The sequence below is a fragment of the Schistocerca americana genome, chromosome 1 (assembly GCF_021461395.2).
Source record: "Schistocerca americana isolate TAMUIC-IGC-003095 chromosome 1, iqSchAmer2.1, whole genome shotgun sequence".
NCBI lineage: Eukaryota > Metazoa > Arthropoda > Insecta > Orthoptera > Acrididae > Schistocerca > Schistocerca americana.
The window spans coordinates 515,455,769-515,469,781 of record NC_060119.1 but is presented as its reverse complement, the minus strand read 5'-3'; the positions used below and the strand labels follow the sequence as shown (position 1 = coordinate 515,469,781).

Below are 14,013 nucleotides of genomic sequence, written 5' to 3'. Positions count from 1 at the left end.
TGTTGTCAAACAGTGGTCTTTGTTTAATGACATATATTGCCACTCTTCAGAATATGCATTTTGAGGGGTCGGAGCATCTTACATACAGTCCTGATGTTATTCCATCAGATTTCCATTTGCATGGTCAAAGATAGTCTAAGAGGCTATGAATTCACCTCTGATAAAGTGGTGAAAGAAGTGGTGAGCATGTGGTCTGCTGCTTGACCAAAAAATGAACCAAGGCACTGCAAAGCTTGTACAACAATGGACCAAGTGCAGTGAAATTAAGGGTGACACTGTTGAAAACTGATGTCGTTGCACATTTTATATTGATGATGTAATAAATTAGGAAAATAGTGAGCAAATATTTTTTGGTTTACCCTTGTTTTACTGTATGTATTAAAATTTGCTGTTATTGAACTTTATCTTCTGTATTACCAGCATTTTCATAAAGGAAAAGGAAAAACTTACCGAATTGTGCTCAAGTAAATATTCAGCTGCTTTTTCTTCTGCAACCCCACCAATTTCTCCAATTAGTATAATCCCCCTCGTTTCAGGGTCGTTAAGGAACACTTCAAGGCAGTCAATGAAATCTGTACCATTAAAAGGGTCTCCTCCTATACCAACACATAATGTCTGCCCAAGACCAACCTGCAGATAGCATAAACAGATTTACATTAACAAACACATTATTAGAACAAAAAAGTAAAAATAAGTGTAAAAAATTATATACATACCTGTGTTGTTTGATGAACAGCTTCATATGTAAGTGTGCCAGATCTGGACACAACACCAATACGGCCCTTTTGATGGATATGTCCTGGCATAATTCCAATCTTGCACTGGACAGAAAATTCAAAATCATGGTACACAATAACAAACAAATGAAACTACCGTGTTACTCAATACAACATAAAGACATAAATTAAAAATACTTAAGGCCGATTTCGAAAAAAACAATGGCTGGAGATCAATTTTGCCCCTACATCTGAAACTGAACCTGGTTCAACAAAGTCCCTTAGCATGAGACATGCTTGGCAACACTGCTATATCAACTACTGACATGATAATCACACTTTGACCACAGATATTAATCATACATAGTGTCTACACAGTGTTATTACCGAAGGTTTAATTTGACAAAGTTGGAACAAAATAAGAGGAAGAAACTTCTTTAGGAAAAAAAAACACTAATATAATTCTCACTGCTTAAAGCTCTTGACCTCCCCTCATGAACCATGGACCTTGCCATTGGTGGGGAGGCGAGGCTTGCGTGCCTCAGTGATACAGATAGCCGTATCGTAGGTGCAACCACAACGGAGGGGTATCTGTTGAGAGGCCAGACAAACGAATGGTTCCTGAAGAGGGGCAGCAGCCATTTCAGTAGTTGCAGGGGCAACAGTCTGGATGATTGACTGATCTGGCCTTGTAACACTAACCAAAACAGCATTGCTGTGCTGGTATTGCGAACAGCTGAAAGCACGGGGAAACTACACCCGTAATTTTTCCCGAGGGCATGCAGCTTTACTGTATGGTTAAATGATGATGGCGTCCCCTTGGGTAAAATATTCTGGAGGTAAAGTAGTCCTCCATTCGGATCTCCGAGCAGGAACTACTCAGGAGGACGTCGTTATCAGGAAGGAGAAGAAGAAGGGGGGGGGGGGGGCGTTCTAAGAGTCGGAGCGTGGAATGTCATATCCCTTAATCGGTCAGGTAGGTTGGAAAATTTAAAAAGGGAAGCGGATAGGTTAAAGTTGGATATAGTGGGAATTAGTGAAGTTTGGTGGCAGGAGAAACAAGACTTTTGGTCAGGTGAATACAGGGTTGTAAATACAAAATCAAATAGGGGCAATGCAGGAGTAGGTTTAATAATGAATAAAACAATAGGAATGTGGGTAAGCTACTACAAACGGCACAGCGAACACATTGTTGTGGCCAAGATAGACACGAAATCCAAGCCTATGACAGTAGCACAAGTCTATAAACCAACTAGCTCTGCAGATTACGAAGAAATTGAAGAAATATATGATAAGATAAAAAGAAATTATTCAGATAGTGAAGGGAGACGAAAATTTAATAGTCATGGGCGACTGGAATTCGATAGTAGGAAAAGGGAGAGAAGGAAACGTAGTAGGTGAATATGGATTGGGGATAGGAAACAAAAGAGGAAGCCGCCTGGTGGAATTTTGCACACAGCACAACTTAATCATAACTAACACTTGGTTCAAGAATCATACAAGGTTGTATACATGGAAGAAGCCTGGAGATACTGACAGGTTTCAGATAGATTACATAATGGTAAGACAGAGATTTAGGAACCAGGTTTTAAATTGTAAGACATTTCCAGGGGCAGATGTGGATTCTGACCATCTATTGGTTATGAACAGTAGATTAAAACTGAAGAAACTGCAAAAAGGTGGGAATTTAAGGAGGTGGGACCTGGATAAACTGACTAAACCAGAGATTGTACAGAGTTTCAGGGAGAGCATAAGGGAACAATTGTCAAGAATGGGGGAAAGAAATACAGTAGAAGAAGAATGGGTAGCTTTGAGGGATGAAATAGTGAAGGCAGCAGAGGATCAAGTAGGTAAAAAGACAAGGGATAGTAGAAAACCTTGTGTGAGAGAAGAAATATTGAATTTAATTGACGCAAGGAGAAAATATAAAAATGCAGTAAATGAAGCAGGCAAAAAGGAATACAAACGTCTCAAAAATGAGATCAACAGGAAGTGCAAAATGGCTAAGCAGGGATGGCTAGAGGACAAATGTAAGGATGTAGAGGCTTATCTCACTAGGGGTAAGATAGATACTGCCTACAGGAAAATTAAGGAGACCTTTGGAGAAAAGAAAACCACTTGTATGAATATCAAGACCTCAGATAGAAAGCCAGTTCTAAGCAAAGAAGGGAAAGCAGAAAAGTGGGAGTATATAGAAGGTCTATACAAGGGTGATGTACTTGAGGGCAATGTTATAGAAATAGAAGAGGATGTAGATGAAGATGAAATGGGAGATATGATACTGCGTGAAGAGTTTGATAGAGCACTGAAAGACCTAAGTCGAAACAAGGCCCCGGGAGTAGACAACATTCCATCAGAACTACTGACAGTCTTGGGAGAGCCAGTCCTGACAAAACTCTACCATCTGGTGAGCAAAATGTATCAGACAGGCGAAATACCCTCAGACTTCAAGAAGAATATAATAATTCCAATCCAAAAGAAAGCAGGCGTTGACAGATGTGAAAATTACCGAACTATCAGTTTAATAAGTCACGGCTGCAAAATACTAATGCGAATTCTTTACAGACGAATGGAAAAACGGGTAGAAGCCGACCTCGGGGAAGCTTAGTTTGGATTCCGTAGAAATATGGGAACACGTGATGCAATACTGACCCTACGACTTATTTTTGAAGCTAGATTAAGAAAAGGCAAACCTACATTTCTAGCTTTTGTAGACTTAGAGAAAGCTTTTGACAATGTTGACTGGAATACTCTCTTTAAAATTCTGAAGGTGGCAGGTGTAAAACTACAGGGAGCGAAAGGCTATTTACAATTTGTACAGAAACTATATGGCAGTTATAAGAGTTGAGGGACATGAAAGGGAAGCAGTGGTTGGGAAGGGAGTGAGACAGGGTTGTAGCCTCTCCCCGATATTGTTCAATCTGTGTATTGAGCAAGCAGTAAAGGAAACAAAAGAAAAATTCGGAGTTGGAATTAAAATCCATGGAGAAGAAATAAAAACTTCGAGGTTCGCCGATGATGTTGTAATTCTGTCAGAGACAGCAAAGGACTTGGAAGAGCAGTTGAACGGAATTGATAGTGTCTTGAAAGGATATAAGATGAACATCAACAAAAGCAGAACGAGGACAATGGAATGTAGTCTAATTAAGTCGGGTGATGGTGAGGGAATTAGATTAGGAAATGAGACACTTAAAGTAGTAAAGGGGTTTTGCTATTTGGGGAGCAAAATAACTGATGATGGACAAAGTAGAGAGGATATAAAACGTAGACTGGCAATGGCAAGGAAAGCGTTTCTGAAGAAGAGAAATTTGTTAACATCGAGTATAGATTTAAGTGTCAGGAAGTCGTTTCTGAAAGTATCTGTATGGAGTGTAGCCATGTATGGAAGTGACACATGGACAATAAATAGTCCGGACAAAAAGAGAATAGAAGCTTTCGAAATGTGGTGCTACAGAAGAATGCTCAAGATTAGATGGGTAGATCACATAACTAATGAGGAGGTATTGAGTAGGATTGAGGAGGAGTTATTGGGACAACTTGACTAGAAGAAGGGATCAGTTGGTAGGACATGTTCTGAGGCATCAAGGGATCACCAATTTAGTATTGGAGGGCAGCGTGGAGGGTAAAAATCGTAGAGGGAGACGAAGAGACGAATACACTAAGCAGATTCAGAAGGATGTAGGCTGCAGTACGTACTGGGAGATGAAGAAGCTTGCACAGGATAAAGTAGCATGGTTTTCAAGCCATTGTTGTCCCTGCTAAACAAATTATCAATGCAAAGAGGGGCAGAGGTATGCCTTTGTAATGTCTGCTTAGATAAAGTTGTCATTAAACTGAAGGCTGGTTTGAAAATCACACTGATTTACTATAAATAGGCGTGATCCTTTCGTATATGGTATATGGACTCTGAATCAGAGCTTAACCTGGCATTTTGCACATTCCTAATGCCCGAGGTAAAACGATTGGGGGGGGGGGGGGGGGGGGGGGGAGGAATAAAAAAAATGGGAAGGTAAACTCCAGCCCTTAAGCATCATAGTCCAGCACATAATTGCTGAGCCACCAAGACAGAATTTCATTTCATTAGTGGCCAGTAAAGATGACTGCTGAGTGACCTTTATCTTCTCATTATTTTGTCCATCAATGTGCATGCAGTTGTCTTAGCACATTAGCACTAAGCATTAGGTAGTTAAATTATCCCCCCACCCCCTCCCCAATGACTGACTTGCCTTCAATATAATACAAATTGTGTAGTTGCTGCTTTTCAATCCTATAGAGCTATTTTATAAGGTATATTTAACAATTGTTGCCTCTTGTCAAACTCCACATACTTACTGTTCAATACAACTAGTTCACATTTCATTTTTTTTCCCTTCTGGCTTTTAAACTTCTTCACATTAACCACAATTTGTCTTCAAGAATTCTTATGGGAGCAATTATTATCTGCACTCATTATTTAAATAACCAATGAAATGCTACAAACTGATTTTTTTAAAAGCAGTGTATGTTAGTGACAACTCCTTTATTATTCAGTTATTTTCAACTTGTATTCGCAAAAATGAAATTTGTTCTTTTTCGATGTTACTAAGCTGTGAGATAACAACTACAACTAGACTTGATCTGCAAAAATTTGTTAGTAAAAGATGAACCTGGTTCGTGGTGAAATAACCCAAAATTCATGTTTATGCAACATAGATATCCAAGTTCATTTTTTTGGTAATCTAAGACCAACTGCATTATATAAATCAGCCCTTTAAAAAAACACTACAGGGCAACATGCAAACACATTTCATAAAATTACTTTGAGCTTTTTCTCTGTCATCAATTTAAAGCATACATCTAGTTATCTTTTCTTCAAAGCATTTCACAAACACTGAACGTTATTCACAGTTTTGGCAATGCTAGATGCTAAGCAGACAGCATCAACAGATAAGGGCAAGACTGTTCTATTCATCTTCAGTTTACTGTTTCACTTAACTGTAGTCAGCAGACAGAAACAGTAACACCTTAAAAATTCAGTTACATAATTTTGTTAAATGTGCAGGGGCCATAGAGCTTACATTTGAAAGTGTACTTGTCACCTGAGCTCAACACTACTTTGCTATGTTCTTAATTTTTATTCAATTAGACCTTTGTGTCAATAACACAAAATTATAGATTTGTCATCTCATAACCTACTCAGATCATATCAAAGGCAAGGATATAGAAATGTGACAATCATTACCTATTAGTAAAAGACGTTGTAGCATTTGCCTAAGTTTGGGACAAATCTCTATGATTTTATCATGTAAACAACCAATATCCTCTTGACATTAATAGTTTTCACATTTTTCAAATCATTTTAGTGAATTTACAGTTACTACACGTAAACTAAGTAGAATTAAACCACTCAGGTTCACACAGTATTCCATTTATTTCACTGGATTACAATCCCACAGAATACTGACGTGGCTCTTAAATTTTCTGAAAGTATTAGTACTGTGTCAGGGGCTCATTTTAAATTTGGGTTTGGAAACTGGCTGTTTTTAAAAGACAGCCTTCAATCCTTGTGGAAACCTTCTGAAATTTTATGTTACACATTGCAGCTCAAATATGAACAGTAAGTAAAGATACCCTAACAACAGAAAAATCATCCCTTGATCTTATGGACCAGCTCTTCCTTTCAAACAAGAAACTAGTAAACGAATACTATGTATGGCATGGATGACTAAATTTTGGACTAAAAGATGTTATTTTTCGATGGATGGGCTTGTACCGAAATACACTCGTGAGGAATTAAACTTTACACAGCCAATGAGTTGGGGAGTGCTCTGGTTGTCATGACTGATGTAACAGTCCAGCATGTAATGTGATTGAGATGTTGTCAGATCTCACTACAACTTTGAGGTCATTCAAGCACTCAAGTTTCCTGTGCTACCTTGTCACAGATGTATAATTAGCACCTTCACTGATGAAAAACTGATGCTGCCAGTCAACAACCGTCAAGTACCGCAGATTGTAAGTGGGTAGATGGAAAGAGTACAGCAAATCAGTCACCAAATAAATGTAGTTAATGAGTAGTCATATCATCTGGTACTACCACTTCACTATAGTGTAGAGTATCCATCACCCTGCATGTGTACACACTACATGCCAACATGACATCATTTGGGCAGGTAGTACAGGTACCTGCATCAGGAAGATGTTTACACAAAATCAAATGGAGCCGCTGATAACTCTGCCATTGTCTGTCACTGTTGAGAGACACTTACCAAACATGTGCACATGTTCACCTACAGTGTCATGCAGACTTTTAGCAAAACAATGCACCACCCCATCACACACTTACTATGTTTGAATGGTATTGTTAACACTCCACAGGCATGTGGAGGTTTTTCCCTTCTCAATCTCCAGATTATATCTCATCTATCCTACTAAGCATTTCTACGACATCATCAAGTGATAATGTGCATATCCTAGACCAAGCAAACTAAACTTCACAAGCTGTGGCACACACAATGGTCACAGATGGGATGGCTTCCCAATTCTTTTGGTGTCTTGCAAAGTCTGTTCTATAAACATGATACTATCGTCATCAGGACAAAAGAAAGTAGGTACTTCATCATACTTCATAGGTGTGTCAAATTCAACTTCTCATTGTTTGTGAATATATTACTGCACATGAAATCAAGAAATCAATGTATACGAAGTACACAAATTTCATTACATCACTGGTGGTGATTGCTGACACAGTTCTTAATCATAAATAGTGCTGGATTTAGCTTCTACAGATCATGAAAATGCACATGCCATGACAGCATACCACCACCATCAGCACTAAGAAACTGGTGACCCTGTTTCATTAATTGTGCCACCAAATCAGTGCAAACAAAATTGTGCATAAGAAGGTTGTTTCACTATGGTTTACTTCATTCTGAAGTCACAATAATAACTTTGGGTCGAGTCTCTTCTTTCCAGAACATTATTAGCTGTATTATTAAGTTCCTCCCATGAACTTTTGGGTCTTCAGAAGGGCGACAAGAAGCTACGATAGTGGTGAAGTGGCTGAGTGATGGAGACAAGTGTTATGCTTTTGTTTGTGATGTTTATGTACTGATATGAAACAATATGTCAGTGAATTAGGACCAATCCATTCTAGTAAATATGCTGATACATGTGTACTGATGCTATGATACAGCTGCATCCTGAGTCCAAATTGCTGATAGCTTCGTGATGGCAAGTATTATGTCTACTGAGTTGGAGGTGATGTCACTATTCAGCACAGTTAAGGATCATTCTTCATCAGTTATATTTAACTCCACTCTCCTCACCTTATGTAAACAGCTGAGTGCTCAGCAGACACCAGTGACCACTTCACTATTCCTATATATCTTTCATATGGAAAAATCCAGAAAAGAAATCAACCAAATGGGTGATCTGCATGGTAGACTGAATGCTGTAGTGCCAACTGATTAATGGAAAATAAAAACAGCTACCAGCAGGGTAGATCACTATACCAACATGACGCATGCATGGTAATATCTTCAGACCAACTCAAAATACTGTCTTTACCACTGTGGAGTAAGACACACAGTGTGATATGTTCTGCTGACAAAAATGACCTATTTTAGCACTCTCCCAAATGAGGTAGTTCCTTTTGTGAAGGCTAAAATCACTTACCATATTAACGTTAGTTTTTCACCCTGCCTCAAGAGTGTGTATTTTTTCCCAGGAGCTTGCGCCCATGCAGAAGTGGATCCTTTCAGAGGCAAGGGGAATAACTACTCCTTCTTGGGCCATCCAATTCACATGAAAATGTGTGTCAGATCGAACAAATAGGACGAAATGAAAGTACTTGCCCAATGCAAGGTATGATGCGATCAATGGTGAGGGATGAATGTGTGGTATATGGGAAAATGCATGTTGAATGGAACCTCAGTGGTATCAGGCAAACTCCCCAAGTAATTAGCCTTACCCTGCCGTGGGGTTCTGATGGTGTCGACTTCGTATAACCCAAACCTTGTGGGACCAACTGGAGAACACAAACTAATTTAAAAACTGATGGACTTGATAATACCTCAAATATTCAAACATCAAATGCTGAACTGATGTAAGCTGTTTCTGCAACTGGATCGGTGGGTACACCAGCCCAAGACGTGGAAAATGTCAATGTAAAGTTGGACCACATCAAGATCAAATTTTTGTCTGGGGCACACAGGAGGACACTTTTAAGAGAACAAAGAGGAAAACAAGGCAAAGAATGGCTTTCTACAAACAAATGCAGGGAATTAAAAAGTCTTCAACCTAAGACCTTCAAAGAAGACGGTCTCAGAGTGAAAGGAGTAAAAAGCCCCTCCCACTCCCAAGAAGGGAATAAGAGAACGAGGGAGGAGTCTGTTATGCCTACTTCACAGGATAATTTGGGCCAGAAAAATCTGAAGCAGGAAACGGTGAAAGAGATGTATAGCACTGCAGTCTTGGTTTTTAGGATGTCCCTAATCTAACAAGGATAGCCACTTGTTAACATCACCTCACTTCAGGGGGAGCTAGTTCAGACGGCTTTCTTTGAACAGATTGGAGAAGGTTTATGTCAAGGCCTAAAACTCAGGGGGGTCTCTTTGGACCTGTGGTTTCCAATCTGGGGGGTAATTACCCCCAAGGGGTAAAAACAAGAAGGTTGTGGTTACAGCTTATAAAATGAATGTCTTCCTCAGAAATTCCACCCACTAGGCACATACTTTGCATCATGCATATACGACAATAAAAAAATCAGACAGGTATGTCACATACATGTTTAAATATTTCATGAAAATTCCTTCCCAAAATTGTAGGTAGTTCCCGCATTAGACCAGAAATTGCTTCATTATTCACTTTGCAACAATAAATGAACTAACTGACAACACAACACTAACTACGTAATGGCTACAACATATTATTAGAGGCATAAATGATGCATGAAGTTTTCAAATTTCAAGGAATCCAGCAGTCAAGTGTTTTACAAATGCTAAGTATAGTGCACACATTCTAGCTTGGTCAACTTTAAATAGGAATGCAGGGTGTGGGGGAAGCATGTGTCACTAGGGAGAGTAGTGCAAAGAGAGCATGTTTTGTAATAAATCTCTACCCTCAATGTAGGTGGAGCTGTAGGTAGCATTTGCAATGTAACAAGAACTGCTTCATCATTCTACATAAAAAAGATTACCATCAATTTTCAATATAAATTCTCTCATCAGCTCATTAGTTTGTGGTTAATTAAAACACCTACAAAACTAAATATCATTTATCTTTCATCATTGGAGAATTACAAACATTTGAAGAAAACTCATTTTCATTGTAAAGTTTAGCTAAACACTAATGCTGATGATGGTGGGGAGACGGGGGTACCAGCTATATCTGATTGCATTCATGGGTAATGGTCTCAGAAAGGTTGGGAACCACTGGTCTAGGCAAAAGTGCTGTAATCTTTGACTATGGGGGTTGGAAACAGCAGATTAGCTAAACAAGATGGTGCCCAACACAGCTCCATGGGAGGAGGCAGAGCAACTGGTCGAGATAGCAGCAGAATTTCTCAAGACCCTGAAGATATCAATATGGGTACTTATACTACTTAAGGATGTTCCTCCAAAGACCCTGTTCAACAAAGTACAGTGCAGAACCAGAAAGACCACGCAGAAAATTGGAGGACAAATAACTGCAAGGTGCATCTGACAGCCAAAACCTTGTGGAGGAAGTCAGTGAAAAATCCCTGAAGGCAATGTAACACCAGGATTAATACCGTATTTAGGGTTCTCACTATAACATTACAATAACATTGATAGCCAGTGGCAGACGACAGCAAAGAGGCTCTTTGAAATTATACAAAGATACTATTTCCACATGTTGCTTATTTTTACAGGAAATCAGTATGCTTACACAATGTATCCACGCGGCATATGTCTTTTAGAAGATTTTTTTTGTAGAATTAAAATACAATAGTTATATTTAAAATTATAAACAATGTAGCAACCAGTCGCAGAAACATAATTTATCTACCTTGATGCAAATCGATTTCGACTGATATCAGTCATCATCAGTGCTTGGAGACACTTTGTTGCTTATACATCACTTATTGAACACGATGTCTTGGCTGGTGGTAGTAAGCCTTATTTTTAATGTCTTGTATTAATGAAACATGGCACATGCCTGCCTAGGCAGAAACTTTTGAATATCAAGTTGTATGCAATTAAACGGGCAACCAGTAAGAGTCTGATTTCCAAGTTCACACAAGAGCATTTTCCTTCGATTAGTGTACCAAAGCTATTTTAAGTGACAATGGATCCCAATTTGCTAGTAATGATTGGATTAAGTTTAGAACACTGCAGAGATAAAGCATATAAGAACCTCAGTGTATCATCCCTCGAGCAATCCAGCAGAACTTTGTGTGAGAGAACTGGGGCGGATCTGCAGGACATACTGTAGCAATAGACACAGCTCTTGGGTGCAATATCTAAAAGATTTTGAAACTGTAATGAACTGTGTGAAGCATAGCTCAATGGGATTTTCACCATGGGAGGTGGATTCAAGACAAAGCCACCAAATCTGATCTCAGAACATGTCGATTACCCCACAACCCCCGTGCGTAATGAGGTGAGAAGAGAACAGAAGAGCTGGAAACTTTTGTATGGGAGAACACGGAGAGAAGAGCAATGCAAAGAAAGCAAAGACATGACACAAAGGTGAAGGTGACAGAGAGATAAAGAGTTGGGGATCTGGTGTTGGTGATGACAAAGGAGAAGTGAGCACAACAAGGAGAAAAAGAAATATATTGAAACTTCCTGGCAGATTAAAACTGTATACCCGACCGAGACTCGAACTCGGGACCTTTGCCTTTCGCGGGCAAGTGCTCTACCAACTGAGCTACCGAAGCACTACTCACGCCCGGTACTCACAGCTTTACTTCTGCCAGTACCTCGTCTCCTACCTTCCAAACTTACAGAAGCTCTCCTGCGAACCTTGCAGAACTAACACTCCTGAAAGAAAGGATATTGCGGAGACATGGCTTAGCCACAGCCTGGGGGATGTTTCCAGAATGAGATTTTCACTCTGCAGCGCAGTGTGCGCTGATATGAAACTTCCTGGCAGATTAAAACTGTGTACCCGACCGAGACTCTAACTCGGGACCTTTGCCTTTCGCGGGCAAGTGCTCTACCAACTGAGCTACCGAAGCACGACTCACGCCCGGTACTCACAGCTTTACTTCTGCCAGTACCTCGTCTCCTACCTTCCAAACTTACAGAAGCTCTCCTGCGAAGTAAAGCTGTGAGTACCGGGCGTGAGTCGTGCTTCGGTAGCTCAGTTGGTAGAGCACTTGCCCGCGAAAGGCAAAGGTCCCGAGTTCGAGTCTCGGTCGGGTACACAGTTTTAATCTGCCAGGAAGTTTCATATCAGCGCACACTCCGCTGCAGAGTGAAAATCTCATTCAAGAAATATATTGATTTATATTATGGACCTTTTGAGACGATGGCAATTCCACATCCAAATGCATACTGTTTGGTTTGTCCACAGACAAACAAAATACTTGGGCTGAGAAATATAAAATTTTTCTTTAATAGTTAGTGAGTATGTGTATTTCCATACTACTTTTGAAGGGAAAAGATTCAGTATTAATCCTAAAACAAGGGAGTATTGGTTGATCAGTGACTTTGTAATAACACTTTGTGTGATTTACTCAAGTGTACATTTAAAGATTGCCGGCCGCAGTGGCCGAGCAGTTCTAGGTGCTTCAGTCTGGAACCGCGCGACTGCTACGGTCGCAGGTTCAAATCCTGCCTCTAGCAAGGATGTATGTGATGTCCTTAGGTTAGTTAGGTTTAAGTAGTTCTAAGTTCTAGTGGACTGATGACCTCAGATGTTTAGTCCCATAGTTAAAAATACACTTTCTCCCAGGTGAAAATACACTTTCTCCGTGTTAAGTGACAGTATACTTTTCCTCGGAACTGTAAAACTTATCACTCCTTTGAATGTTTATGGTTTTATACACCAGCGTAGAATTGCCCGCACTTAGAAAACGAAACTCGGTTAAAATATATACATACTTTCCGAAGCATTGAAATCAAGATTGCAGTGCACTTTTATAAGCAAGTCCTAGCTCATTCACGTGATATGCCAGCTGATGACAGCGGATATTCAGTGCATAGGGCACTTGATGTAGTCAGTCAATAGCAGTATCACTGTTAAGAAGTGCGTACACACAAATATATGAAAAGTTAATGGTTTAAATTAATGTACATAGTGCTGCTACAAGAAAAGCAAAGCTTTCACATATAATATTGGTCTTGAAGATTAATAAGCTCCAAGAGAAGCTAAGCTTTGATACATAATATTGATCTTACCAGAATGAGATTTTCCTCTGCAGCGGAGTGTGCACTGATATGAAACTTCCTGGCAGATTAAAACTGTGTGCCCAACCGAGACTCAAACTCAGGACCTTTGCCTTTCGTGGGCAAGTGCTCTACCATCTGAGCTACCGAAGCACGACTCACGCCCGGTCCTCACAGCTTTACTTCTGCCAGTATCTCGTCTCCTACCTTCCAAGGAGATGAGACGAGATACTGGCAGAAGTAAAGCTGTGAAGACCGGCCGTGAGTCGTGCTTCGGTGCTCAGATGGTAGAGCACTTGCCTGCGAAAGGCAAAGGTCCCAAGTTCAAGTCTCGGTCGGGCACACAGTTTTAATCTGCGAGGAAGTTTCAATGTTGATCTTTTTTGTGTGTGTTACACTTTAAGATAAATCATACAAATGTGCCAGTAAAATTTTTAATAACGACAAACGTTTGATCTGGTCTCAAAATTTTTCTTAATGGTTCTCCTCAAACAGTTGATTTTTAAATGAGAGTCAAAACGCTCTGTGATTTAAGAAATTCATCTTACATTCTCGCACATAGTTCATCTTGCGTAAAAGGAAATTTACTTTGAAAGTAATGCTTTTCAAGCAGCCATTCTCAATATTTTCCCGCGACCAGTTAGAAATAGGTTCGTTTCAGCAGTTGCCAGAGAGTGCCAGATAACAGGCATCACCGTCTTTGTGGAGCTACGATGACGCAGGAAGCCTGAGCGTTCATTACGTGTAAAACACTGCAAGATCTTACATTATATCTTAAGAGAAACAAGACATCAGAGGATACTCCAAGAGCATCAGAATTTCATGAACCATACTAAAATTCATAATTCGGCTTAATGCACACATTCTTGTACCCAGATTCAGATGTAAATTTTCCTGGAGTACCAGTACTGTATTATCTTATGTTTGGTTCTTTATTATGGTATAATGCCACACATGCAAGA

The 14,013-nt window shown here is 39.7% G+C and overlaps 1 protein-coding gene across 1 annotated transcript in view; it reads right to left on the bottom strand.

Annotated features, from left to right (window-relative positions):
- LOC124605137 (succinate--CoA ligase [ADP/GDP-forming] subunit alpha, mitochondrial) overlaps window positions 1-14,013 on the bottom strand; it is a 74,472-nt gene that overhangs the window by 19,683 nt on the left and 40,776 nt on the right. Inside the window, exons 4-5 of the mRNA XM_047136624.1 lie at window positions 717-821; window positions 451-630 (exon numbers count right to left, since the gene is read on the bottom strand). Of these exons, the coding sequence (XP_046992580.1) occupies window positions 451-630; window positions 717-821 (285 nt within the window). The remainder of the gene's footprint in view (window positions 1-450; window positions 631-716; window positions 822-14,013) is intronic.